Source organism: Panthera uncia, chromosome C2 (assembly GCF_023721935.1).
Source record: "Panthera uncia isolate 11264 chromosome C2, Puncia_PCG_1.0, whole genome shotgun sequence".
In the NCBI taxonomy this organism is placed as follows: Eukaryota; Metazoa; Chordata; class Mammalia; order Carnivora; family Felidae; genus Panthera; species Panthera uncia.
In genome coordinates this window covers 30,104,393-30,129,977 of record NC_064810.1, presented here as the reverse complement: position 1 = coordinate 30,129,977, position 25,585 = coordinate 30,104,393, and the positions used below count along the sequence as shown (strand labels likewise).

The 25,585-nt window shown below is 35.4% G+C and overlaps 1 protein-coding gene across 1 annotated transcript in view; it reads right to left on the bottom strand.

Moving 5' to 3' along the window:
• ROBO2 (roundabout guidance receptor 2) overlaps positions 1-25,585 on the bottom strand; it is a 609,164-nt gene that overhangs the window by 166,521 nt on the left and 417,058 nt on the right. The window contains exons 3-5 of the mRNA XM_049627999.1: positions 19,383-19,540; positions 16,420-16,540; positions 4,045-4,183 (exon numbers count right to left, since the gene is read on the bottom strand). Coding sequence (XP_049483956.1) covers positions 4,045-4,183; positions 16,420-16,540; positions 19,383-19,540 — 418 coding nt within the window. The remainder of the gene's footprint in view (positions 1-4,044; positions 4,184-16,419; positions 16,541-19,382; positions 19,541-25,585) is intronic.

Sequence of the window (25,585 nt, the reverse complement as noted above, 5' to 3'; positions counted from 1 at the left end):
GAACATAGCACAGATGAAACATAATCACAGAATTAAAATACTGGCAACTTTTATCACATGAAACACTTTATGGAAAGATGTAGTGAAGGCACCTGGTCATCAAGAGAGTATTAATCAGCAAAAAGGTCTAGGTTTGCCTGTAAAAAAAAAGATATACTACCCAAGGAAGAAACTAGGATTACTTTAGGCCTGAGTTTCTTTAATGTATGTAAATACTTTTCTATATCACTCATCTGGTTAACATAAAATAAAAAAAATAAACAATCAATAACTATATTTATTTTGCTTAAATATAATTTTTTTACAGACTAATGAGCATTAAAAATATCGGAGGCACTTAATAAATGTAGGTAAATCTGAAAGCGTAACTTTTACAATTTAAATTATGCTTTAACAAAACCTATATTTAAAAAAAAAAAATCATTATACCAGTACCTGGGTAGCTCAGTCGGTTAAGTGTCCAACTGTTGATTGTGGCTCAGGTCATGATCTCAGGGTCATGAGATCAAGCCCTGAATCAGGCTCAGAGCAGAGCACAGAACCTGCTTGGGATTTTCTCTCACTCCTTTCTCTCTCTCTGCCCCTCCCCTTCTTGTTCTCTCTCTCTCTCTCTCTCTCTCTCTCTATCTCTCTCTCTCTCAAAAATAAAAGAAAATAAATAAAGTTTAAAATAAATAAATAATCATTACAAATAACAAAAAAAAGTCTTTCCCCTCATCTCCTGTTTTGTTCCCTCTACCCACTTCATTTCCATATTGGTATGTGAAAGTATTGATAGCCTTAGGAAATGCTACTTTTCCCACCTCACCAAAATACTCATCAAATCAAAAAAAATACCAACTCACCAAGGGTACAATTTAATTTTATTAAAGATAGGTACTGAGAAAGATCAGGAATTTCAAGGCTAAATCAAAGAAAGAGGTATATAAGTCTACTAAAAATAAATTTTCAAAGTAAAGGAAACAAAAATGCTCCCCTAATTCATCTCTGGTTACTGCAAGTTTGGCACAGATATCTTCTTCTGTGCTGAAGGTTTAAATAGCTATCACAGCATTTCATAAATTTATACTTGAATTGAAAAGCTTTTCTTGTCTCCAAAAGAAAAATAGTCACATATTACTTACGTAGTAATTACAGGCTATGCAGCTGCCCTACAAAGCTTTACTATAAATGTGTTAAGCATGAACCACTACACAAACCTTATTCAAATTGCATTAAATGTTAAGCCAAAGAAATGTCATCCTCCACACCACTTCACACAATTGCTTACACAAGAACAATGGCCATCTCCCTAGTCTGAGACTTAAATAATGTAATAGAATCAATGTTGTTGATTTAGGCTATGGTTGGTTAAAAGTCATTACTGTTATTCCTCACCAAGTAAAGAGGTCTATCTCCCCCTTATTATGCACAAGTGAAGCTTATGCTAATGCCTACAAATCTAAGAATGAATAAGCTTCTTTGAAATACCATTTAAAGATTGAGAACTCATGAAATAGTACCTCGTTTCTATCATGATAAAAATATTGACCTCAATTTCTGTATTGCGCTGATCCTTACTTTAAGCCTTTCTAATGTACAGTTGAAAGCTTATACAGCATTTCCATTTGCTTAATACTTTAAAAATATTAAGCTGGTCACACAAAGCACTGTAGTAGTATCATGCCAGTAACAGAAGAATAAAGAGGCCAGAAACCTATGAAAATGTTTTAAGGAAAGTTAATGGAAGTAAGATTTCTCAAAATCTCAACCTCACCTTTAGAGGTCTTTATATCATCCATTCTAAACATGTAGTATTAATAGTATTGTTTGATTTTTGTGTATTATTTGAACTTTGAAGCAAATGAATTTGGTAAGATTGGAGAATATTATAGCAACTAAAGGTGTCAGGCTTATGACCTAACACCTAGAGAAATTTGGGAACAAATTAAACTGGGCTTGATTAAGTTTTATTTTACCTCAATTCAGAGACATAGAGCCATTAAAATGCAACACACCCTTACTACTTTCTATTTTTGAAACTTTTTTGAACTGGATCTTGTTTAATGATTAAAAATGGCAGAATCATGAGGGATGTTATATAGACATCATTAACCTCTGACATCATGTGACAAAAAAATGGCATTCTCTGTGGATTTCTTCCTAACACCCCACAAATCCAGTCTAACCATGAGAAAACATGAAACAAATCCCAGTTTGGGGTACCTGCCAGTACCCCTTCAGGCTGTCAAGGTCATGAAAACAATGAAAGACTGGGGAAATATGACAAGCAAATGCAATATTCTATAATATCCAACTAAATAAATACCCTCAATTGGAGACTGGAGCAGAAGGAAGACATTAATGAGAAAACTGGTGAAATCAAAACAATGTATAAACTATAATCATTATGTATTACCATTTGTTCATTCAGAGTAATAAATGTTTCCTAGTAATGTAAAATGTTAATGATAGGGAAAACTGAATGTCAAGTATATGGGAATTCTCCATATTATTTTTGTAACTTTTCTATAAACCTGAAAATATTCCAAAAAAAAAGTTTTTGTTAGTTTGTTTGTGTTTAATGGATGAGTATATTTACCCCCAGTAACTGAAAATTAACCTTTGTGTACACTAGGCTAAATTTTACTATATAATTCATCTCTCAATCTTACATCAACATTTAAAAATTACACATTAACTGCTCTCAGCTCCATCACCTTTTCTTGCATTTTAACCTACTTCAACACTGAGAAGACTTGAGGAACTTCACATTCACAAACTCCTGTAACAACACTCCTTTAAAACTAGATGTCTAACAGCAAAGTGACATAGAAGTAACTTTCCCTACGATACAGGCTAAAAAGTTAACCAAATTAAAATATTTACTTCTTTTATTTCTATAGATTGCAAAGAAGGTCTCATTGAGTGTTAAAAATGTTTGGTCCATTTGAGACCAGGGCTGTTGATCATATGACTTCAGAAAATACAGTATCAGAGAAATAATGATAAATAAATCAAGATTTTGAAATAAATGCATAAATTCAGGAAAGTATCCACAGTGGTTGCTGGTGAAAGCAGATAAAAGGCAACCGATGTCTGTGTAAGCAAGTTTAATTTCAGTCAGTTGAATGAAACCAAATTTCTCTCTTTTTTTTTTTTAGGAAAAAATTACAAAAAAGGCAGGATGTCAAATCTTATTCAGATGATTGTAGTCGGTTTGATGGCTGATGGCCATAGTTTCAGAAGGTAACACTAGGAGTAAGGCAAAACTAATCTTAAAGCTAAACTTGCTCATTATATGGGGAAACAAATAAAAAAAATACTTGAATGATTTATTTGGTCATAAAGGGCAAGGTCTCAGAAAAATCTAGACAGCAAAAATGTTAAGTGTATTTTTATAAAAAGATAACAAGCATGTTTGGATTTACCCATGAAAGTTGAGTGACTAGGTTAAGGAGTTTGGTGGTAGGAAGATTAGATGGAAAAAACAGGTCTCCATGAAGACATGAAAAGTGAGAAAGTGACAGGCAGTCCCTAAGTGAGAAATTCCCTCTGCGGATAGTGATATCCAGGACTTGCTGCATTTTCAGTGTTGTGTTGCACAAAACCTCTCCTTTACTCCAGACCTTGAAGTCAGCTAGACTCAGCAGCCTTTGGTGAGTGATGCTCTGGACATCACTAGGAAGGCAAACAGCATCCAGTGTGGGCTGAAGCATCATGCCAACAGAACAGTAGTTGGAGGAATTAGGATAAATAGTCAAGAGTTCACTAGGAGCAGAATAGCAGACCTAGGAGGGGCCACCTCCAGAAACTTTGATATTTGGGGGCAGGAGATGAAGTGGAGAATCAGGCATTTACGTGAAAATTCAGTGAAAGAGCAATTAAAAGCTTGTAGGACTTCAGTATATTAAACAGCAGATACATGGCTTGCATATGTAAAAATCAGATGTCTGGAAATAATACACCAAGATATGCATGTCTGATGGTAAAATCAGGAATTTTTTTTCCCTCCTAATTATTCAGTGGTTATCTAATGATTTTCCAACTGTATGAAGTTCTTACCTTCCTCTTGGCAAGTCTGCATCATCCTTTTTCCACCGCACAGTTGGTTGAGGATCTCCCTGGACCTGACAACGAAATTCTACAGCTTCTTCCTCCAGCACCACCTGGTTAATTGGCCTCCTGAGAAATGTGGGTCGTTCTTAGGAAAAAAAAAAAAAAAAAGGAACAGTGGTAAAATGAAATCAATGCTGTGCATGTCTTAAGAACATTATCAAAAAAAACTCTGTATCTCAACTATATCTTGATAAGACCTTATTAATCCAATGCAATTGAATAAAATAAAGTATTTTGGAACACAGAAGTAGCTACGGTTTGTATATAAGATCATATAATCTTTTGGGAATAAAATTGATTCTTCAGTGAATTCCTGAGCTATGGAAAATCCTATCACAAAAAATCTGAACAGCGCATTCCACAGAAACACGGAAAGATATAAAAACGATTACTTTAATCTACCCCAATAGCTGAGTGAGAAAACTAAAAGTTGAAACTGATGGAAGCTATCAAAAAGGAAACCAATATTAATGTTCCATCAAGAATGCTAGCATTAACTAACTGGAAATAAGACAAAAAAAAAAAAAAAGAAAAAAGAACGCTACAGTGAATACACACAAAAAGTTGTGCTCTCGCACATGCTGTTATTTAAATTTTCCCACTCAGGCTATCATTTCACAGAGACTCAATACTTCCACATATGTTTTCACCTCGTGTATGGAGGGCTATCAACCCGATTTAATTTTTCTTAAATATAAAAGCTGTCAATCTGATTTTTTTCTTAAACAAAAATCACCATTATTATTAATTATTGTAAACTACTGTCATACATAATTTTCTAAGGCCACTTCAATTATCTTCTCCTCAGTGTTTCACAGATTTACCCATTTTTTCTTTACTTAACTTTTATGTTTCTTTATTTCTCTAGTGTTCAGGTTCAGTTTTCCCATCCTTTACTTCTTGTTGTTAATTTGCACCTATCACCCTTAATTTGCATTTTCCACTCCTCTACATATAGCTAGGGAAAAATAAATCCCTGTCCATGAAAATTTTACCATCTAAGAGAAATATAAAACAAACAGCAGTTTTACAAATCTCTAAACACCTGAATTTCTTGTCTAGTTTCTTCCCTTTTTGATAATGGTCTGATACAGGACACATTACCACTTAAGATTTCATTAGCACATGTCTCCAAATCATAGGCAGTCCAATAGTTCTACTTATTGAAGTAGAAAGAGAAATCAAGGAAAAGAAAGATGAAATCCATTGGGAATTGACACAATTTGTCTGGCCATATGGTCATATTTAGTCACTTAAGACTTTAGTTTCAAACCCAATTTAAAAATGTCAATAGTGGCATAAAAAAAATTGAAACATATTTAGAAAAAAATCTTTAAAGAAAATCAATCACTTCAAGTAGCATATATTAAGAATATAGGATGGAAGTACATAATTTTAATGACTAAATAAGATCTAGATTTATAAAATAAATGTGTAAGTTGCAATAGACATATTTTACTTCATTAAAGTCAACAATCATTGGCATTCAGAAGGAAGACAACTCCATCTCTCCACCGTGAAGTTGACAGTAAGGATCAAAATTTTCTCTAAAACAGTGACCTGTATATTAAGCATTAAGTACCTGCACTCTGAGACCCCAAAATCCCAAGCCATAAAACAGGCAAATAGAAATTCTCATGGAGAGGTTTTTTTAATGAAGAATTTAGAAATAAAGCATAAGAACTTGGAAGGGGGAAAAAAAAAGTTGTTCCTAATTAGATTTTAGGTAGTCAGAATCAATTAACAGTTAAGTGTTCCCCACCCCACCCCTGCCCAAAGACAGAACAAATCTGCATGTTGGATGCAGTCATTTCGTATTATTCTTTTGAACCTTGGACACTACATGCTCCCAACAACTATTTTAGCACTGGCTAGTTGATACTGAGCTACTGTTTCTGGCGGCAAATAGGCAACAGGATCAGTATAGTATCTTCATATGAGTGCTTAGAATGTTAATAGCAAAAATGAATCATTAGCCCAGAAAGCAGGATTGACTTGTTTTCTCTGCAATCACTCAGGGATGTTCATTCGATTCATCTAAAACTGAAATACCCAATATTAAAAGACAGCTAAACCACTGTTGATGTCACTTGAGATTGAGAAATGAGGAATTTTCCTGCCCCCTTTGATTTTAATGAGTGTATTGTACTACAACCTCGTATATGGACAGAAGTCATTCCCTCACCCACTCTTCCATTTAGCACATATTAACACAGCTTTTCCTATGTCAGGCTTTGAGCTTAGTAGCTGGTGAACAGCCAGCAGCTTGGTTTCATCAGAAAAGTGGTGGGATGGGCACCTGGGTGGCTCAGTTGGTTAAGCTTCCTACTTCAGCTCAGGGCATGATCTCACAGTTAGTGAGTTCAAGCCCCGTCAGGGGCTCTGTGCTGATAGCTTAGAGCCTAGAGCCTCCTTCAGATTCTGTGTCTCCCTCTATTGCTGTTTCTCCCCTACTTGCGCTCTGTCTCTCTCTCAAAAATAAATAAACATTGACAAAATTTTTTTAAAAAATTAAAAAAAAAAAAACAACAAAAAAAGAAAAGTAGTAGGAAATGAAGCCAGTCAGATAGTGAATGGCAAGACCATGAAGGGCCTTTCAGGCCATGTCAAGGAATGTGAGTTCTCCCCTAAGAGTGATAGAGAGATGTTGAAGTGTTTTAAGTACAGAAGCAACATTTTAAATAAACATGTGAAAAAGATTGTGTTGGCAGATCTGTGAAAGATGAACTAGAAGAGAAACATGAAGCAGTGAATTAGGTCAAATGGATTTTATAAGAAATTACTTCAGCTTTGGCTGACACGATGGTTCTATGGATATGGAAAAGGGGCAGAATGAAAAGGTATCAAAACTGGGTGATCAATCAGAAGTGGATATTGAAGAAGAAAAGTCTAAAAGGATTCTCAAGTTTCCATTTAGCAGACTGGAACAGATTGGCAGGTAAAGCATGGATATGGGGTGTGTATGTCTATGTGTGTGTAGATCATTTCATCACAGAAATGCTAAACAGAGGAAAAATGAACACCTATGCTTAAGCCATTGCTGATCAGGTTTCTGTTACTTGAAGTTAAATGCATTCTTTTTTTTTTTTTTTTTTTTTTTTACATTATTTATTTTTGAGAGACGGAGACAGAGTATGAGCAGGGGAGGGGCAGAGAGAGAGGGACACACGGAATCAGAAGCAGGCTCCGGGCTCTGAGCTACCAGCACAGAGCCCAACACGGGGCTCGAATCCACAAACTGTGAGATCATGACCTGAGCCGAAGTCCGACGCTTAACCGATTGAGCCACCTAGGTGCCCCGAAGTTAAATGCATTCTTATTTAAGAAGATAAAGGAGGCTACTTACAAAATAGAAGGGAAAAAGAAAAAGTAAACGTGATCATACCTAGATATAGAAAAGCTCTTGAATTTCAAAAAATAAAAATAAAAAATAAAAAGGGAATCAAAAGAAACTTAAGCATGGTGAAGATATTTTATCAGAAATTAAATCAAAACCTCTTTTTAAAACTAGTATGCTAGGGGTACCAGGGTGGCTCAGTCGGTTAAGCATTGGACTCTTGCTTCATCTCAGGTCATGATCTCATGGTTTTGTGAATTCGAGCCCCACGTGGACTCTTTGCTGATGGCATGGAGCGTGCTTGAGATTCTCCCTCTTTCTCTGTCCCTCCCCAACTCACACTCTTTCTGTCTCTCTCAAAATAAATAAATAAACTTTAAAAGTAATGCTAAAATCATGCCTATTAAAATCAGGAACATGATGGACATGCCAACATTAGTAATCAATAAGAAAAAGAAAGAAAAGTGTGCGTACTGGAGAGTAGAATAACAATTTTGATAATCGATAATTGCAACAAAAAATAAGAACTACATAGGATCAATGTAGTAATGTTGACAGTATTAGAAAATGGGTGCTTTTAGAAAAAAATGTGACAAATTCATACACTGCAAAATTAGTAAGTCACTGGAATCTTAAAGCTATTTCTATCTATCATCTATCTATCATCTATCTATCTATCTATCTATCATCTATCTATCTAACATGGAAAATTTTCATGACACGATGCTAACTATAAAATAAATTGTATAACAGTATGTGAGACTAGTTCCATTAAAATACACATGAATATTTTCAGGCAAAGATTTTGTATGCTTTCTTTAACATACTACCTGCCACAAAATTGCAACATATGAATGCAATTAACCCAAAGGATAAACTTTACCATTAGACTTATTCTGAAATTATAATTACTAAAACTAAAGTTGTCTCTTTATCCAGGGGACAGCATCAGGATCCTTGAGGGTTTTATGGCTTTCATACATGTTCTAAGCCCCACTGTTTTATATGGAGACACGTGGAAGAACCTGATTTATAATTCAAGAAGAAGGAAGATATAGGATCCCCTGCTGCTGTTCTGATGAACCCAGCAGGGGTGGACAACTTCGCAATGAACTTTTTCTATTCCCTTCTGCCCTCAAGCAGAGTCTAGTTGCCTAGCAACTAAATAACCACAGGAGAGTATGTGGTATAAAATTTTTGGAAGTCTAGAATTAGCTCATGATGGAAATGTAATTCAATTGACAGGAAAGAGAAATAAAAGACAATGCAAATAAAAGTCATTTGCACATATAGGAGACATCAAGATGGGTTTTATACTGGAGTAACTTAGGTTACACCTTCCAACAAAGTGACACTGACATTTACTAATACATTGGAGTTTGGTCACAACTTTTAAAGTATTATTCTGGGAATATCCGTAGTGCCCATTACAGTAATTATCCCTAAATTGTATTATTCATTATTCTAATTGTTTTCTGCTAATTATAATAAAATCACCTTCTACTACAATTTAACTGCCTACAAAAAATGGTATGTTAAAAACTGTAGGTTTGCCTAACATTTATTAAATGGAAATATATTTTTTGTAAGAATCATTTTCCAGTTTCCTTAACTAGACTTTATTTCCAGAAAAATCTGAGAATCAGAAACATGAATATTGAAGACTAAAGAAGTTGTATAGGCAGAAAACATATTTTTAAAGGCTTTGCCTTTGCAGTGACTACTATTATTCTAAGCCAAACAAAAGGTGTGCTTTCAGACACAAATTATAAAAATTATAAGGAAATGTCTTGGGATTTGCTGTTTTATGTCAAAATGATCTGCAAATAAATGTAAAGTTATAAGGATTAGATGGTAAATTGGTAAGTAATCCCATTTGATACCCATTAATGCCCCAGGAGTTTGTACCCCATAAAACTTTGCACAATCAAAATAAATATATATGAAACATCCTGAACTACTAAATAATGAGAAAAATTAATTTTGAGGCATGTAAATAAGGTCACTGGTTTTTCCATGTTATCACCTTATGTCTGATCACATATTGAAAACTAGGGAAAAATCTCAAGGGCTGCTTCTTAACTGCTTATCAATTAGATTAGAGTCCCTCTGAATGGCCTGATCCCTAATTATATAGCCTTGGAGTGATCAAAGGCAATGTCTTTGCCAATGCAATTAACATTTTTTTTATGTGAGATTAACTGGATTTGAATCACCTGCATAACTTGCTTACAAGGTTAATCTCTCTTGAGACAGTAGTGTTGTTTGGCAGTGTGGTACTATGTAAAGTACAGCTCTCAAGTAGTCAGGTCAATTTAGTTTCAAATTGGCATTCTGGAAAATCCAACTGTGTGTGGCTATAATAAAATCAAATGCCAAGTCTCACTGTAGTTATGCCAATAGTGTTGAGAAAACAAAATGTTCAAATTAATACAAATTACAATAAATCTGAAATGGGGTTGCATAATATCTCTTAAGTTTCTTATTTACATGCTACAGTGAAAGAAATTAAATCCCCACTGAACAAGTTTCTCTTTTCAACTGCATTGAATATGGCTGTAAAATTGGCAATGGCTGTGTCATGACAGCTCTTACTAGGATAATCTTAACAATTTTTTAAATAATCTTTGCTTGACATTATGAAACTGGTGTTACAGCAATAATCACATAGGTAAGTCCTTTAGGTCCTATAAGACCAAAGGCATGAAATAAAAGGACAGTAGAGGTAACCACTGCTTGTAAACCTTATTTAACTTCAGCTGACCTGGAAGTACTTGCCAAGCTATAGTGTCTATTAACCTGGGAAGTCAGATGGCTAGCATTAGTATGTCTCTTTTTATTTTACTGGGTATGCATGAGGGGACAGGGTTATGATAGCCATTGAATGTGAATTATTGTGCCCTTCCAAAACAGACTGGATGATAATGATCAGTCTGTCTGAATGTGATTAAATAAATCCTGGCTGCATTAATTTTTTTTCTTGCCAAGAATTTTCTTTGTCTGAGAGAAGTCATCCTGTGAAGTAAAGAAAAACATAGGTAAATGTTTTCAGAGGGGAAACAATGCTTCTCTCACCATATCTTGGAGGCAAAGTTTCATGTTATTGTTGATAATGTGATGTAAAAGGTCTATTCATCTTACCACTATATTAAATCATTTAAACAGGGTTTGGCACATGGGAGGTGCTCAAGGGATGTTTGTTAAATGAGAAAATGAATAAGAAATGTTTTGCTGTTTTAAAGTTTGCAAGAAAATATTATTTAAAAGATAGCTTTCAATAATAGTCTTAATTTTAATAATGACTTATATTTGGAATTCTTAAGTGAAGGCCAGAGGACATCAATAAAACTTAGATATTTCTTATGGTTTGGCTCTAAGGTATCTTCTCTAATACCTTTGCCTACTGGTATCTCAAAAACAGTCAGGCCACCACCTAAAATCTCTAATCTAATAACTGAAAATCAACATCAACAGCCCTAAATTCTGTCCTCATTGCCAACGAATGGCTACTTCCCAATCTGATCATTGTACAGTGAAAGTCATCAGTTGACACAGAGTTTCCAATAGTCTTTTTAGTGAGCAGCTATTAAATATGAATGAACAACAGTAGATCACTTGCTATTTGAAGAAAGCCTCCAGTGTAAAAGACAGAACAAGGGAGAAAAGGAAGTGGGGAGGGAGTCAGAAAAAAATGAAGCAGGAAGCATCACAAGAAAGTTGTATTTGAAACAAAAAAGTTACTAAAATCCTGTGACACAAGAGAATTTAAACTATCCATGAAACAAGAACAGAATATGATAAATGAGGAAGAATGAGAGAAAAGAAAGACCTGGGAGGTTTCACATCTAATTAGTAAATACATATTTGACATATAAACTGAATAAAAATTATGGGAAAGGATAATTCACTAAATTGTTTAGTAATTTTCAGATTGAAATTGTTCACCAAGTAAAGGGAAAAAAAGTGGCAAACAAGGCATAGTATTGAAACATTTTAGAACACTGGAATAATGATATAGCACTAAAACTGGAAAGAGGAAAGAAAGAAAGAAAGAAAGAAAGAAAGAAAGAAAGAAAGAAAGAACAAAGGAAAGAAAGAAAGATCACATAGGAGTCAGAAGCACAGTAGACTTCCCAAAGCAACAGTAAAGCTGAATGATTTTGGAGGAGAGATTTTAGTATTATAGGCAAAGTTTTTTGTTTTTGTTTTGTTTTTTTAACTACATTTTATAACCAGCCATAGTATCAATTAAGTTTCAGATCGAATACATGCTTTTTACCCTGAAATTTATTCTAGGCTCCAGTCAAATAGAAAGCAGGAGAGAAACACTGTTCTGATATAGGAGTTAACCAGGAAAGAAACAAATACAGGATGCAACAAACAGGAAATCCAGCATGAGAGAAAAGGGGAGTAAATGTCAGGATGAAATTCTGGAGTAGATCTGAACAGCATCCAGCCTAGTTAGATTGGCAGGAAGTCTAAGGCCTCCAGGAAGGCAGTAGCAAAGACGAACTTAAGAGCTAAGTAGAATTTAGAGGATTTTAAACCTTCTGTTAGAGATTTCAAGAGTTCATGACAGGGGTAGACAAACATAACTAAAAGGAAAAAATGGCTTTATTGTTAATTTGAAGAACAAATAAGTGCCAGAAAAGAAATGCCATCATAATAGTGTAACATTTGCTCACAGTCCATATTTACATGGTTCTAATCACTCAAATTCGGAATCTTAATACAACCCATGTTTCTAAAGTCTATCTACTGAAGGAAAGAAAGAAGGGGAAGCAGAGGTGAGAAGGTAGAGAAGGGGATATAAATGGGTCAAATCATCATCTTCCAAATAGGAAGCCAAAATAATGTATAAAACTGCAGAATAAGGATATATTTAGAAATATAGAAAAAAATCCCAGAAGAAAAGATAAAGCAGGCTTGTAGTTAAGTTCAAAGATGAGGACTGTGTGTGTGTATGTGTGTGCGTGTGTGTGTTTGTGCGAGTGTGTATTGGAAGGAGGGGTGGGGCTAGTTATTTTTGTATTTCATTATAAGTTTGGTAATATTTCTAATGTCTATTAGTAGTGTAACATAAAATGTATTTTCATGGATTACTTTGATAAGCATTTAAAAATCATTTGGAAAAATTTATGTCATTTTTAAGTGACAGTGAAATTTTGGATAAAAGATATCCCAAACCTACCCATAATTAGAAATTCAATTCTAGTTTCTCTGACAGCAGCATCTTTAGAACTTAATTGATATACATAAAGTGCTAGGGAGTATTCTTTTTGAAGGCATCTAGACTGTGCCATAGATTTTAGTGTCCATTTACGCTTTGATGCCTACTTCTTAATTTTATATTTGATACTGTCCACTTAACTAAGCTGTTATTTATGACCAACATCTATTAAAGAAAAACAAATAGAATAAATGATTCGTGGAGTATGGAATAGTAACATTTTGAAAATTAAGTTACACTGATCATGTCTTTGTCTAAATAGCAGATTTTTACAAGATAAACTGAAATGTTCAAACTAAACAACTTCCAAGTCCAAGCCCACACACTAAAGAATCAAAATACTTGTGGATGGCTGTTGGATACCAAAGACCTGTTATTCCTTTCACTGTTTTTCTTGCCATTTACAAGTGAATTAGAATTATACGTTTTGAGCAATTAACACCATCAATTACTTTTTGTGTATAACATGCTTAAATTTTTTTTAAACATTTATTCATTTTTTGAGAGACAGAGAGAGACAGAGTGTGAGTGGGGGAGGGGCAGAGAGAGAGGGAGACACAGAATCGGAAGCAGGCTCCAGGCTCTGAGCTGTCAGCACAGAGCCTGATGCGGGGCTTGAACCCACAGACTGCAAGATCAATGACCTGGGCCGAAGTTGGGTGCTTAACCGACTGAGCCACCCAGGTGCCCCTGGGTATAACATACCTTAAAGTAAAGATCGAGTTGCAAAGAACATTTAAAATCTTCTGTAGCTACAGAGTGGTCACAGTAGCCATTTTTTTTTTCTTTTTAAGCAGAATTTCTGCTACATGAAAATAAAATTGAGAGCGGGGAGGGGAAAAATGTACCCAGTTATACTTTTATAAACCCTAGGTCAGAAATAATAATATCTAACAATGATGAAATATAAAGAGGTTTATTAGAAAATGTGTATGGATACAAAAGCACCCAAATAAAATAAAGAATTCCCCATTATACATAGGACACTGGTTATTTTCTCTAAGAACTGAACAAAGTACCTCTCTCAGGCAATCCTTGTCACATCCTTGATTTGGACAATCACTACTGTTATGTTTTATTTCTGGGTTCAGATGATGTTTTCTTATCAATAATGGAATTTTAGTTTTTCCTTCAACTTAATACTGTACTTATAACCCCCAGGTCAGTTCTGACTAGTTTACACCATCAGATAAATGTTCTTAGTTTCTTAAATCAATTCTTCCAGAGGTACTGCCCCTAGACAAATCCAATCTCTTTGCTTTATGGCTATTTTCAAAATAATTTAGAAGTTCCCCTGTAACTCCTGACATGTCTAAGGACCTCCTATATTTCCCATCATGTCTTTAGGGAACATGAGGTAAATATTTCATAACACAGTCACATTTTGGTAAGTCTAATTGCTTTGGTAATGACACTAAACCCTTTCAATTTCCTTTTGAAGGCAGTATGTACTTTTGGAATGCAACATTTTTCTCTTCCAAAGCTTGTGGCAGTTACAGAAAAATAGTAATGAGTGCTTCTTTAAATAGAACAGCTGTACGTGTGGGTTTTCAATGCTAATGTTCAGTGACCACTAATTTCATATCTTACCAGGAAAAAACTGTATTTTAGTCATTATGGAGTGAAGCACATTTTGAGACTCTTATAGCTGACTGCATGAAATTGAAGGGCAAACTGATACTTGCCTGAGCTCTGCGGGACAGAAATTTACATGCATACTTTGAGCAATTTTATTTTTACTATTCAATTCCTTTAATGAATTATGGACTTTCTCCTGGTTTGGTCATTTGGGACTTCAAGCTGCTTAGTATCCATACGGAGTATTACCAGAGATTACTCGGTACTCAGCGTGATTGAAAAGAGAGGCCTGTTCTCAGGTACACATTCATAAAGCACACCTTAATGCTTTAAATGTAATGGAAATCATAACATGGCTATTTTGCTTTGGGGCGCTCCCATAACACCATGGGATGGCACATCTCAAACTACAAAAGCAGTTTCTTTTGGAATGTATGCAGAATTCTGATGCTTCGCTCAAACATGTTATAATGACCAGCAGTAAGATCTTACTCTAATTCATTAAACCAGAAGATTATTTTGCTGGCACGAAAAATAACTTAAAAATCACACTTATCTCCTATGTTTTAAAAAAAAATCACACAATATCAACAATAGTCAAATATTTTTTTTAATAGTCAAATATTTTTAAGCTACAGATAGATATACACACACATGCATACATACATATATATGTGTGTGTATATATACATGTATACATATATGTGTACGTATAGACAAATATCCATACACAGACTTAAGTGGGATTTCAGTGACTTCTGAAGGAATATTTCATTTTCCAATATCTTTAGGATCCCTACTTTCCCCAATTTTCTGTAATTTTATTTCTTTTTCAATTTTTCACAGCTGCCCTATAGCATTTTCCTTTTTTGTTGACTGTGGCATCTTTATTCTACCCAATTTTCTCTTTCCTAATGCTTTGTCCACAATTTCTCTGATACAGATCTAATCAAGTTTTAACCTATGAATTCTATTACTCTGCTAAAGAGTCCCTTGGTTCTGAAATCTGAAGAAACATGAATATCATAGCAATGAGGTAGGGAAGCTGATGGCACTCCGTTTACAAAGGCTCCATCTCTGCTGTTTTTCTGCTGGGTCCCATATTTTGCCTCTGAGTAAGCCAAGGAAGCTCTGTTCCCACTTCAAGGGGGAAGCAAGAAAGTTAATCCTTCTCTGAGTTTTGTCTTAGGGCCCAAACACCTGTTAACACCTAAGAAAAGCCAGATCCCAAACACATTCCAGGACGTTAGCTTCAAACAAACTTCAGCTGACACTGGCATTAATACCACCCCTTCTGTGATTTATGGAGTAACACCTATTGTTCACCTGACACTTGCCTTTGATTGGACCCTACCCTGGATTCCTGGACCCTTAGACCCTTTTGAATATAAACCGCTAGTCTCAAGCAACAAACAAAACTCATTCTTCTTTCCTTCAGAGTCTCCCACTCTGTCTGCTATTCTCTGTCATGTATACTATTCAATAAATGCTATTTTCACTTACTCTGGCTCACATTTGATTTCTACCCTGTGTGAAGCCAAGGATCCTTTTGGATGGTCCTCTGGGACTCTCTCCTGGGTTCTTGGACCCAGCCTGCCTGCATTAGCAAGAGAGTTTATGGTTGGTTTGTTTTTTTCCTAATTTTGATTGTATATATTTATGTGTGTGTGTGTGTGTGTGTAGCTGGCTAGTTTTTTTTTTTTATCGTAAGCTAAAACTGCAAATATCTAAATTTGAAATTTTTAAAGCAGAAGACAAGTGAAATGTATTTGCACTACACTAAAAAAAAAAAAAAAAACAACCAAAAACTTACCCAGTGTCTTACCCATAAAAGATACTTAAAAATACATCACAGTAGATAAACTTTAGATGATATAATATCTCAAACAGAATTTGAGAAAGATGAATTTTTTTTGCATTCTGATGAAAGGGAAAATCCTATAAATATATATGAATAAAGTAAATGAATTATTGTTTCAAAAGTTCTATTTTTCTTCATATCACAGATTTCATCTGACGGATAGAACCAGAAACCAAGACAAATCAGTCCTTCACTACTCACCATAAGTCATCAGCAACTGTCCTTCTATGTCCTGATGTTTAGTATTAAAACATATTTACAATCTAACGAAAAGTATATATAAATAGCAATTTATAATTTAAAAGAGAGCTTTACCGAAGACAGTCAGTTCTGCTGGATCACTGTCTCTTTCTCCCACCATATTGGTGCCAACACAGGTATACATCCCTGCATCGCTTTTCCTCGTGTTGGAGATCATCAGTTTTCCACCACGAATCTGTTAAAAATTAAAAAAAAGAAAGAAAGAAAGAAAGAAGAGAGAGAGAAAGAAGGAAAGAAGAGAAAGAGAAAGAAGGAAAGAAAGGAGAAAAAAGAGAGAGAGAAAGGAAGGAAGGAAGAAAGGGAGGGAGGAAATGGGAAGGAAAATAAACAGCAAAGGGAAGGTGACTAATAAATCATTTTGAATATTTAAGCACAACATTTTTTTTTCCTCAAGGAAATAACTCAGTGTCTAAGACAGAAAACTTTCCCAGTATTTTGGCATGTGTCTTTTCTTCTCTTAAATTCTCCTTTAGGATTAACCTCCATATTCCCTTTCTAGAAAATGTGTTTCATTCTTTCTCTCATCTGGTCCTATTTTGAGTCTTGTGAGTGCTTCTTAAATCTTAATGGTTAATCTTCACTCTGAAGTAGGTTGAATGAATTGCTATTGATAATTTGTTACCAGAAAGAAGTACTAAATACCTGCTTTTGGTAATATAATGGAATCCAACGGACCCAGAGTGATTCAACAAGCATTTACCGAGTACCTCTATGGGTTCCGCAGTGTTCTAGGCACTTGAGGTTCAGTAGGAAACCAAATAATAAAAACCTCTGCTTTCATGGAGCTTACATTTCAGTTGTTAGCATTAACTATTCATGTCTTACCTTAGCTGTATTTATGAAAGAATTTTTGAAGAAGAGGGCAGGGGGGGATAAAAATAAATACATTTTTTAATAATGAGTATGAGTTGATACAAATCATTGGCTTCTAAAATGTGTTCCCTAAATGTTTCCTAAATGAGACACATTTATTGACTGAATAAACCAATGAAAATGTTAAAATGTCTATTTGTTAAAGAGGATATTGAAGCAGAATTAGGTTTTTAGTTAGTGTATCAGCAACTCATAGCTTCTTTTCCAATTTTGTTTCTTTGTATTTATATAATTCAATGATCTTAACATCACAATGGCTGAGTGTTCTTAAAGAGATATGAGGTAAGAACATGCTGGTTTCCTCTGGCAATTTTTATCTCCTAGGCAAACAAAATCCACATAGGCATGTTTTCATCAGAGATATTTCAGGCTCTAAAACTTGTCATGTCACAAAAAAAGGACTTTCAACTTTGTTTTTCCATGGGACAAAAAGACCATCAACCTGTTCTTAATTAGGTACAGTGGAGTATAATAAACTATAAGTTATAAAAATGTCCATGGAGGCCACTCCTCCTCCCCCTGAAGCTGAGTTTGGCAAAATTACTTGATTTGACAGATGAAACTAAAGAAATGTTTCAATAGAAGGAAAGTGCTAGCACATTGAGACTTATGTTTCCTTGCTGCAGCTGGAATCTTGAGACCACTATGGGAACCAGTCTGAGCAGGCCTGCTGGAAAATTATAGGCCAAGAGAAGAACGAAGATGCCCAACTGGGTGTAAGTCAATTGCCAGACATGTGAGTAAGGTTATCCTAGATCATCTGGCTGCCAGCACATCTTTTAAACAAGCCACAGAAGCATGAAAAAACCTAGCAAAGATCAGCCAATCTGGCCGAGAATGAAGAATTGTCATCTTACCCACAGAACAGTCTAAATAAAATGGTTATCATAAGTCTCTGTATTTTGTGGTGGTTTGTACAAAGGGAAAGGTAAATGATGCAAACATGAACTAGAAACCCTTCCACATTGATTTAACTCTGCCACCAGGAACACATTTTCATGTTTGGTACCCAAACACAGACCATTGAGAGCCAAAGTGCTCCCAGTAATGCAGATCCTCATGCTGTCAAGAGTTCAAGCCAGAATCATAGGAATATATATTGTGATCCCCTATATGGCCTGTCCAGTTCTGTTTTATGGTGTAACCATAGTGTGCATGTAAAAAAATCCTCATTTACAAGATATTTTTAAATAGACATCTAGACTGTATGGATTTTTGACAGAAATGTCACATTTGTTCAGAGAAATGGACATGATTTTAAATAAAGTATATTTATTCTCAATAATTGTATTAAATATAAACATTGTATTAGGAATAACCTCAGAAGTTTGAGGCATTTCTACTGTTTCAGTGGACTGGTTCCCATAAGTGTCATAAGCAAAAGTTGAGTGGATTCCACAAAACCATAAAATAATTGCATGTCTTTCCCCTTTTCTACCTCTTTACAATGTTCTGGGTGTTTTGTTTTGAATATTAATTGTGATGAACCTAATCACCAATTTCCCTTGAAGGCAGACTCTTTTTCTGCAAGAGCTAAACTGCAGAACCATAAAAGTCATGTTTACTTTGATTTTACTTCATGCCTCCTAAACTTTTAAATAAATTCATGTATAAAATTTTAGTTATAAACATTAAAAAATTGGAAAAGGTGCTTGAAGTACCTATCACCTCGAATCATTTTCTCTTATAATTTTGAAAATGGTGTAAAAAGAAATGTTCTAGGTAATATGGCTCACAGCCATCATCTACCCTTTATCATTCATGTACAGCATGATCAATAAATGTATTTGAGATATTAAAATAAACCAAGTCATCAATATTGTAGTGCAATGATGTATGTATTTGAGATGTTAAAAAACCTAAGTCATCAATATTGTACTGCAAAGACATATTTACATATTCAGATGGGTGCAATTATTACTATATCATCTATACCTGAGTTGTTTAATTTTTGTCTCTTTGAAGACTCATCCTAAAGTTTTTTTTTGTTTGTTTGGGTTACTCCTTTTCAGTCCTTTCAATGCAGTCTAAATGGTAATCAGCATTCAATGCTATTCTACAATTTTATTAACAATAACAAAAAATAAAATGATCCATTTTAAGACTTGATAATCTCTGTAGGAATTAATTTTAATTTAACTCACACTTATTCTTTCTTCCTTGTCATCAATTCGAACTTTGTCTTTTTTCCAGTAGATGGTGGGTTCTGGATGTCCCCTGGGAGGTTGGCACTCCAGGATTGCGGGCTCTCCAGCTGCCACTACAACATCTGTGGGATTTTGCCGGAAGTCATCTCGTAACACTGAAGAAAAATAATTCAATGTTTTTGAAAGAAAATTCAATGACAGCAACTTTAGCTTTCTCTTGCAAAAAGGAACTTCAAATCTTACTTACTTCATTTTAATAAACGTTGAATATTTACTGAGAACATAGCCATGTCCATTTTAAAATATTCTAGAGTCAACCTAAATGTTCAACAGGGAAATGGCTGACTATGTAATCATGTACCTTTGCTATAAATCTAATTTAAAAAATAAGAAAAGCCTAAGGAAAATAAGAAAAGAAATACTTGTGATCTAGTTTTGAGATTAAATATTCAAGGTACAAAATTTTTTTATGCAGTATGATCCTATTTTCTATAAAGAAAAAACATATATACACATATGTATACAAATGCATTACAATAAACACCTAAATTATCAAGTTAGACTTAAAAGCCCAAAACAGTCATGTGCACATGGTCTGTGAGCACGTATGTATGTCAGTCTGGGAGGGGAAGTGGAATGAGGACTTTTTGAGAATGCCTTTTCTCATGACATGAATATGGACAAGATCCACACTGTTTTCATTACACTTCAGAAGATAGACTCATTGTTCACCCTGCCACGCACTAGCACCCACATACACAGGGCTACATTTTCATTCTCTCTGCTTCTCCACCTGCCAAGCGACATCTGGGCAGCGTGACATTCAGAGCAGAGATATCCCTTATAGCAGTTTGGCCAGTCTGAATTTCCCCTCCTTTCATTAGGAGAACAGCAGGTTGGACCTCCATTGTAACCTCCGAAAATCTGGCATGCCTGGCTCTCCAAATGTCACCTATCTATCTGTGTGTGCATTTCTTCTGCTGGCAGGATGAAAAGCCTGGAGAAATGACTTGGCCCTATCAGATTGCAGGATGCTGGGTTTCTTTAGCAAATAAGGGCCATGTCTATTTTAGGATAAACATTCAAAAAAGTAGTTCAGACCAGGAATATACCATATACCTCAACAGCTTTTGCTTTGTCTGCCTTGACTTTCCTATTATTTTATATGCCAACAATGACAACATTGTTTCCTAAGTATATCTAAAGGCAACACACACACACACACAAAACAAACATATGCACATACAGTGCATTATATCTATGCAAATATATATATATATATATATATATATATGTATATGTATACACATTGGTTAAGCTATTTGAAATCAAAATTAGGTAGATTCTGCTAGTCTGTTGTGTAAATCATCTGTTACAAACGTGGATTAGGTCAAACCAACTGCCTTTGGTGTGCTATAATGAGACCCACTTCAGCACTCTGCTCCTTTTTGGGCAAAGTCTCTAGGTTAATTGTCATTCTACAAATAAATAAAAATTCCCTAGCCTGAAAATAGCTCCAGAGAGACAACTGAGTGACTTTTAGGGCTTTTCTTCTCTTTTCTCTTGCGACACATCCTTTAACACGGTTTTCCATCTTAATGAAGTCATGGCCCTTTTAGAGATTAGAGAAACTTGTCTCCTTATTGAAGGAACAGTAAGAAAGAATTCAGCACAAATTGCTCACTCTCAGCTTATAAGCTGATTAATTTACTGCCTTTGCTGCTAAGGAAATGTGTTCCATTTTAGCATGGTGAACTGCACATTTTTGGTTCTCTTGTCTCACTGGCAAGAGAGGTGTGATTTATATGCATAGGATTTGCTTCTGAATGGGCTGAGAGAAGAGTGCATTTAATGTGACATTCAGGCAGGGGGATGGGAAGGGGTTAACACCGTGGTTTCCTTTTGCAGGTAAATCCTCCTGGGAAAGCAAGCTGGTGACTCATTTATATTCTAAATACAGAACAGCTGCCTATTTATGCAATGTTAAGACATGCAAAAATATGGTAACAGAGTGGTGAGCACCCATACAATATCCAGTACTGGCAACAAATGGTGTTTTGGCAGGCCCTCAATCTGTTCCAAAATGACACATCTGGCCAGTTGAAGGACCTTCTCTAGAACTGGTCCCCTAACAAATGACACGCCAAAAAGCCTCTGCTCAGATGGTACTTAAGGCCATTGCAAATCATTCAGAAACACAGTGTTACATCAATTTGTAACAAGCCAAATTAAGAAAGGAAAAAAAAAAGGTCCTTTGACATGGAGGACAAAAAGGAGAAAAATATCATAACAAACTAAGGACTGCTACTCTTAAACAATGTAACATGTGTTTATGGCGTTCACAAAAAGAAAATGACTCCAATTTGCAAATGAAGCCAAGAAATCTAACATCAACTGTAATTTTAGGCTTTCAGGCTATTCACCCAGAGAGTAGGGTGAGATAATAGTGTAATTGGTACTGTACCCTCTTCAACTTGTAAAATGCTCTTTGGGGTTTTTGGAGCATCCAGTTAATTCATTTTTTGCTTAACGATACCATTTCTTTTACCTTAAATCTTTGGGGTAATAAAATGTGTTTCTTCTCTGTCTCAATAAAACATTCAAGAGAAACACATCCTTTACACCAGGTCCTAGCACAGAATGTAGAAAACTTACTCTTAGGGAAAAGTGAAGTCATTTTTACTCTTCTCAAACCGTACCAAAGGTTAAGTATGTTCTGATATTTGCTTACATGTTTCCGAGGTTTTGATATCCATTCATTAATATTGACAAAATAATATTTATTATTTCCAATTTTTATGCTAGTTATTCATTTCTGTCTTGGATTTTGCCCTACACTTTATTGCAGGTGATAAAGAAAAGAAAGTGTTCTTTGCAGTAAAGAATTCATGCATGTGAGGTGAAAGGAAGTAAAATGGTCTTGTAAATGTAGGAAAGCAAAGCAAATCCAAATTAACTCTATATTTTTTTCTCCTTAAGCCCCCATTGTAGAAAGAATTGAGGGCTACATTTTTGATGTGGCTTGACAAATAAGCCAAAGCAAGGGCACACAGCAATATGTGTAATAACTAAAGCTCCAAACAGTTCTTTATGTAGAGTGAAACAAAATAAAGTAAATAAACCTGATTAACTGAGAAAAAAATCTGGTTACAATGACAAAAGCTTAGTGGATAGTGATAAATTATGCTTTAAAGAAAAAAAAAAGATACAAACAGGTACAGTTTTGATATAGCATTTGTTTGTGGAGCTAAATTTAGATACAAAGGTTCAAATCCCCGGGACTGTTGGGGGGGTTCTAATTGGCTAGAACCCAAATATTCATTTCTGTATATGAGCTGAAAATCATAAATGAGAGTACACCCAGCTACTCATAATCTGGGTTAGATTTGCATTCTTTTTACATTGACATGCACTGTGATTTAGGAAGTTATTCTGGAAGATCAGAAAGTTTTGAATTACTGTGTGTTTGATAAAATATAGTTCTTAGTCATGACATAAAGATTTGCAACAAATTAATTCAATTCTCCAGGAACATAATAAACACAACAAGGGACTTGGCACTGTCCTATAAAATGGTGAAGAAATACGAAACAAGCATGACATGATAATGCCTGTGGTGGGCTTTTTCTTTAATATCCCTCCCTCCTGGCATTTATTTTCATGTGTAATCCCCTTGCCTGTTCTGTGGGCTGGACCTAGTGACTTGCCTTTAATGAATAGGTTATTGTAAACTTATGGAATGTCATCTCCAATACTGGGTTATAAGTGATGATAACTTTCATCTTTCTTTCTCTCTAGCTCTTTTCTCTGTCACTCCCTTTCTTCCTTCATCGAATTCCTTGATCATGTAAGATACCTTTTTGCTCAAAGAAGAGGTCCATTTGACAACAATCTAAAGGCAGCTTCTAGGCAACAGCAAGCAAGGAACTGAGGCTTTCAGTCCAACAAGCTTCCTCAATCGAGCTTTCACATGATAACACAGCCCTAACCAACACCTCACTGCAGCTTTGTGAGAGATCCTTAGAGCAGACAACTAAGATAACTCATATCTGGGTTCCTGATCCACAGATGGAGAATAAATGTATGTTATTTTAAGTCACTGAGTCTTGTAGTTTGTTGCACAAAAATAGGCAACTAATATAATGGCCTGAAAGAATTTTAGATCTAGTTGTGCCTTTACAGCTTATATCTTTGGCTCCTGTTTCCTCATACCACCTTCTTTTACTCACCAGGTCCTCTCCCTTCTGTCCTAAATCAACAGCTGTCAAGAATTTTAAAGACATATATTTTATATCTTTATATGTTTTATAAAGTATTTTATATTTTGTATATTTTTTTTACATTTTTATTTTATATTTTGTCAACATAGACAAAGCAAATCATGACTCAGTCATTTCCATCTTAGTTTATTAAGATAAACTAGCAATGACAATGAGATGAGGCTACATAATTAAGAGACCAAAAGATGTATTTCTGAATTACAATGTATGCATGCTTCTAAGTAGTTATTAGAAATACAGAGCCTAGAGAAATTACTGATGAAAGTGTTCATACACACCATTGGATAAAAAACATCACCCGCAACAAACTAAATTGATCATGAGAAAGGTAATCTAAAAAGAAATTATAATTAAAAGCATTGTTAGCAGCAGTAGAAACTGATAGCAGCTCAGAGCAATACTGATAACAAGGTTTCTTTGCCAGCAGGGTTTCTCTCTGTATGTGCCCAGAAACTGTCACAGCTGTGTGGCTCAAGACTTCTCGGTAGAAAACATACAGAGGAACGTCTAATTATCAATGTACATTAGCATATGGTGGTCTGTTGGGTTGAAAATCTCCCCCAGATAGCCCTTTGTTTCCTTACTTTTTCCTGTTCCTCCCTTCAAACGTATACCGTTCCTTCAGGGTCAGCCTCTGACTTAGTCATCTGAAAAGTTTTTCCTTCTATTCTCACACTGGACTAGGTAAGCCTCCAATAGGCTCCCATCTTGCAGGGCATCAGAAGAGCTCATCGAGTGTTCTTGATAGGTTGAATCGATGAACTCCTCTTCAAGAGGTGTGTCGTAGTCTTTTCCTTATCACATTAAACAAACCAAAATACTTTAACTTGATTTTAAAATGTTGTTTAGGAAGAACAGTTTAAGCTGGGTGGATTTAAGAGACAGAATACTTGAATTGCCTACCGATAAGCCCAGAAATATCTAAAATAAAATCCAGTCAGTTCAAGGTCAGAAATCAATCCATCAAAGACACAACAGATTTATGCCAACCAGTAAAACTGTTAGAACAAATTATACTATCGGTATTATAATGGACTAGAAAAAAATATGCTAGCCATTCCTACAGCTGGTGTATATTGTTTCCCTATTTCTACCGCTACCACTACCAGCCCCACCACTGCCTATATCATCACAGGGAATGGGCAGGTGTAATGCCAACCAGACTGAAGCTTAGGTCTTCTACCTCTGAGGAAAGAACACTATCTCCTGCTGTACTAAATGGCTGCTGTTGACAGCCAGGCTGTGACCCCAGGGGGAGCTCCAGTCTGAGGATGAAACGGAGGCCACGCACTTGAACACATCTGGGTTCTTGAGGACCTATCTGGATAAATAAATCCTGAAGACTGGGCTAAATCTGGGCTTTCTAGTTACATGATCTAAACAACCTTTCTTTCATATTTAGACCAGTTTAAATTGAGCTGCCCCCTTTCAACTGAAAGGACCCCACTGACAAGCTCTAGTAATTCTGTATTTTTCTGAAGTTTCAATGACTCAAAGACCAAATACACTGAAAGAGGAATCATCATTCACAACAAACTGTTTTATTCTACTTGGTATGATCAAACAAAATATAGTCAGAACAGACAGGCTCGCCACCAGCTAAATAGATGATAAAATCTGATATCTAGGGGACAAGTCATAAGTGGTTTCTTCTGCACAGAAGGGGAATGAGAAAGAAAGGACTCAGTGGGGAGACGTCCTGCTACTGCTGTGCAAGCTGACACTCTGGCACTTTGGCACCCCTGCAGCATGCTGACAATTCCAAGCTGAGACGCTCTCACCCTCCCACCCCCGCCCCTGTCTCTACTAAGACTCCCTGTGCAAGCACATTCAGTCGGCAAACGATCCTGATAAACCAGTGATATGAATTGGAGCATGCTGAATAAACAAGGATGCCCTGTGACTTGTTCATTTTCAAGT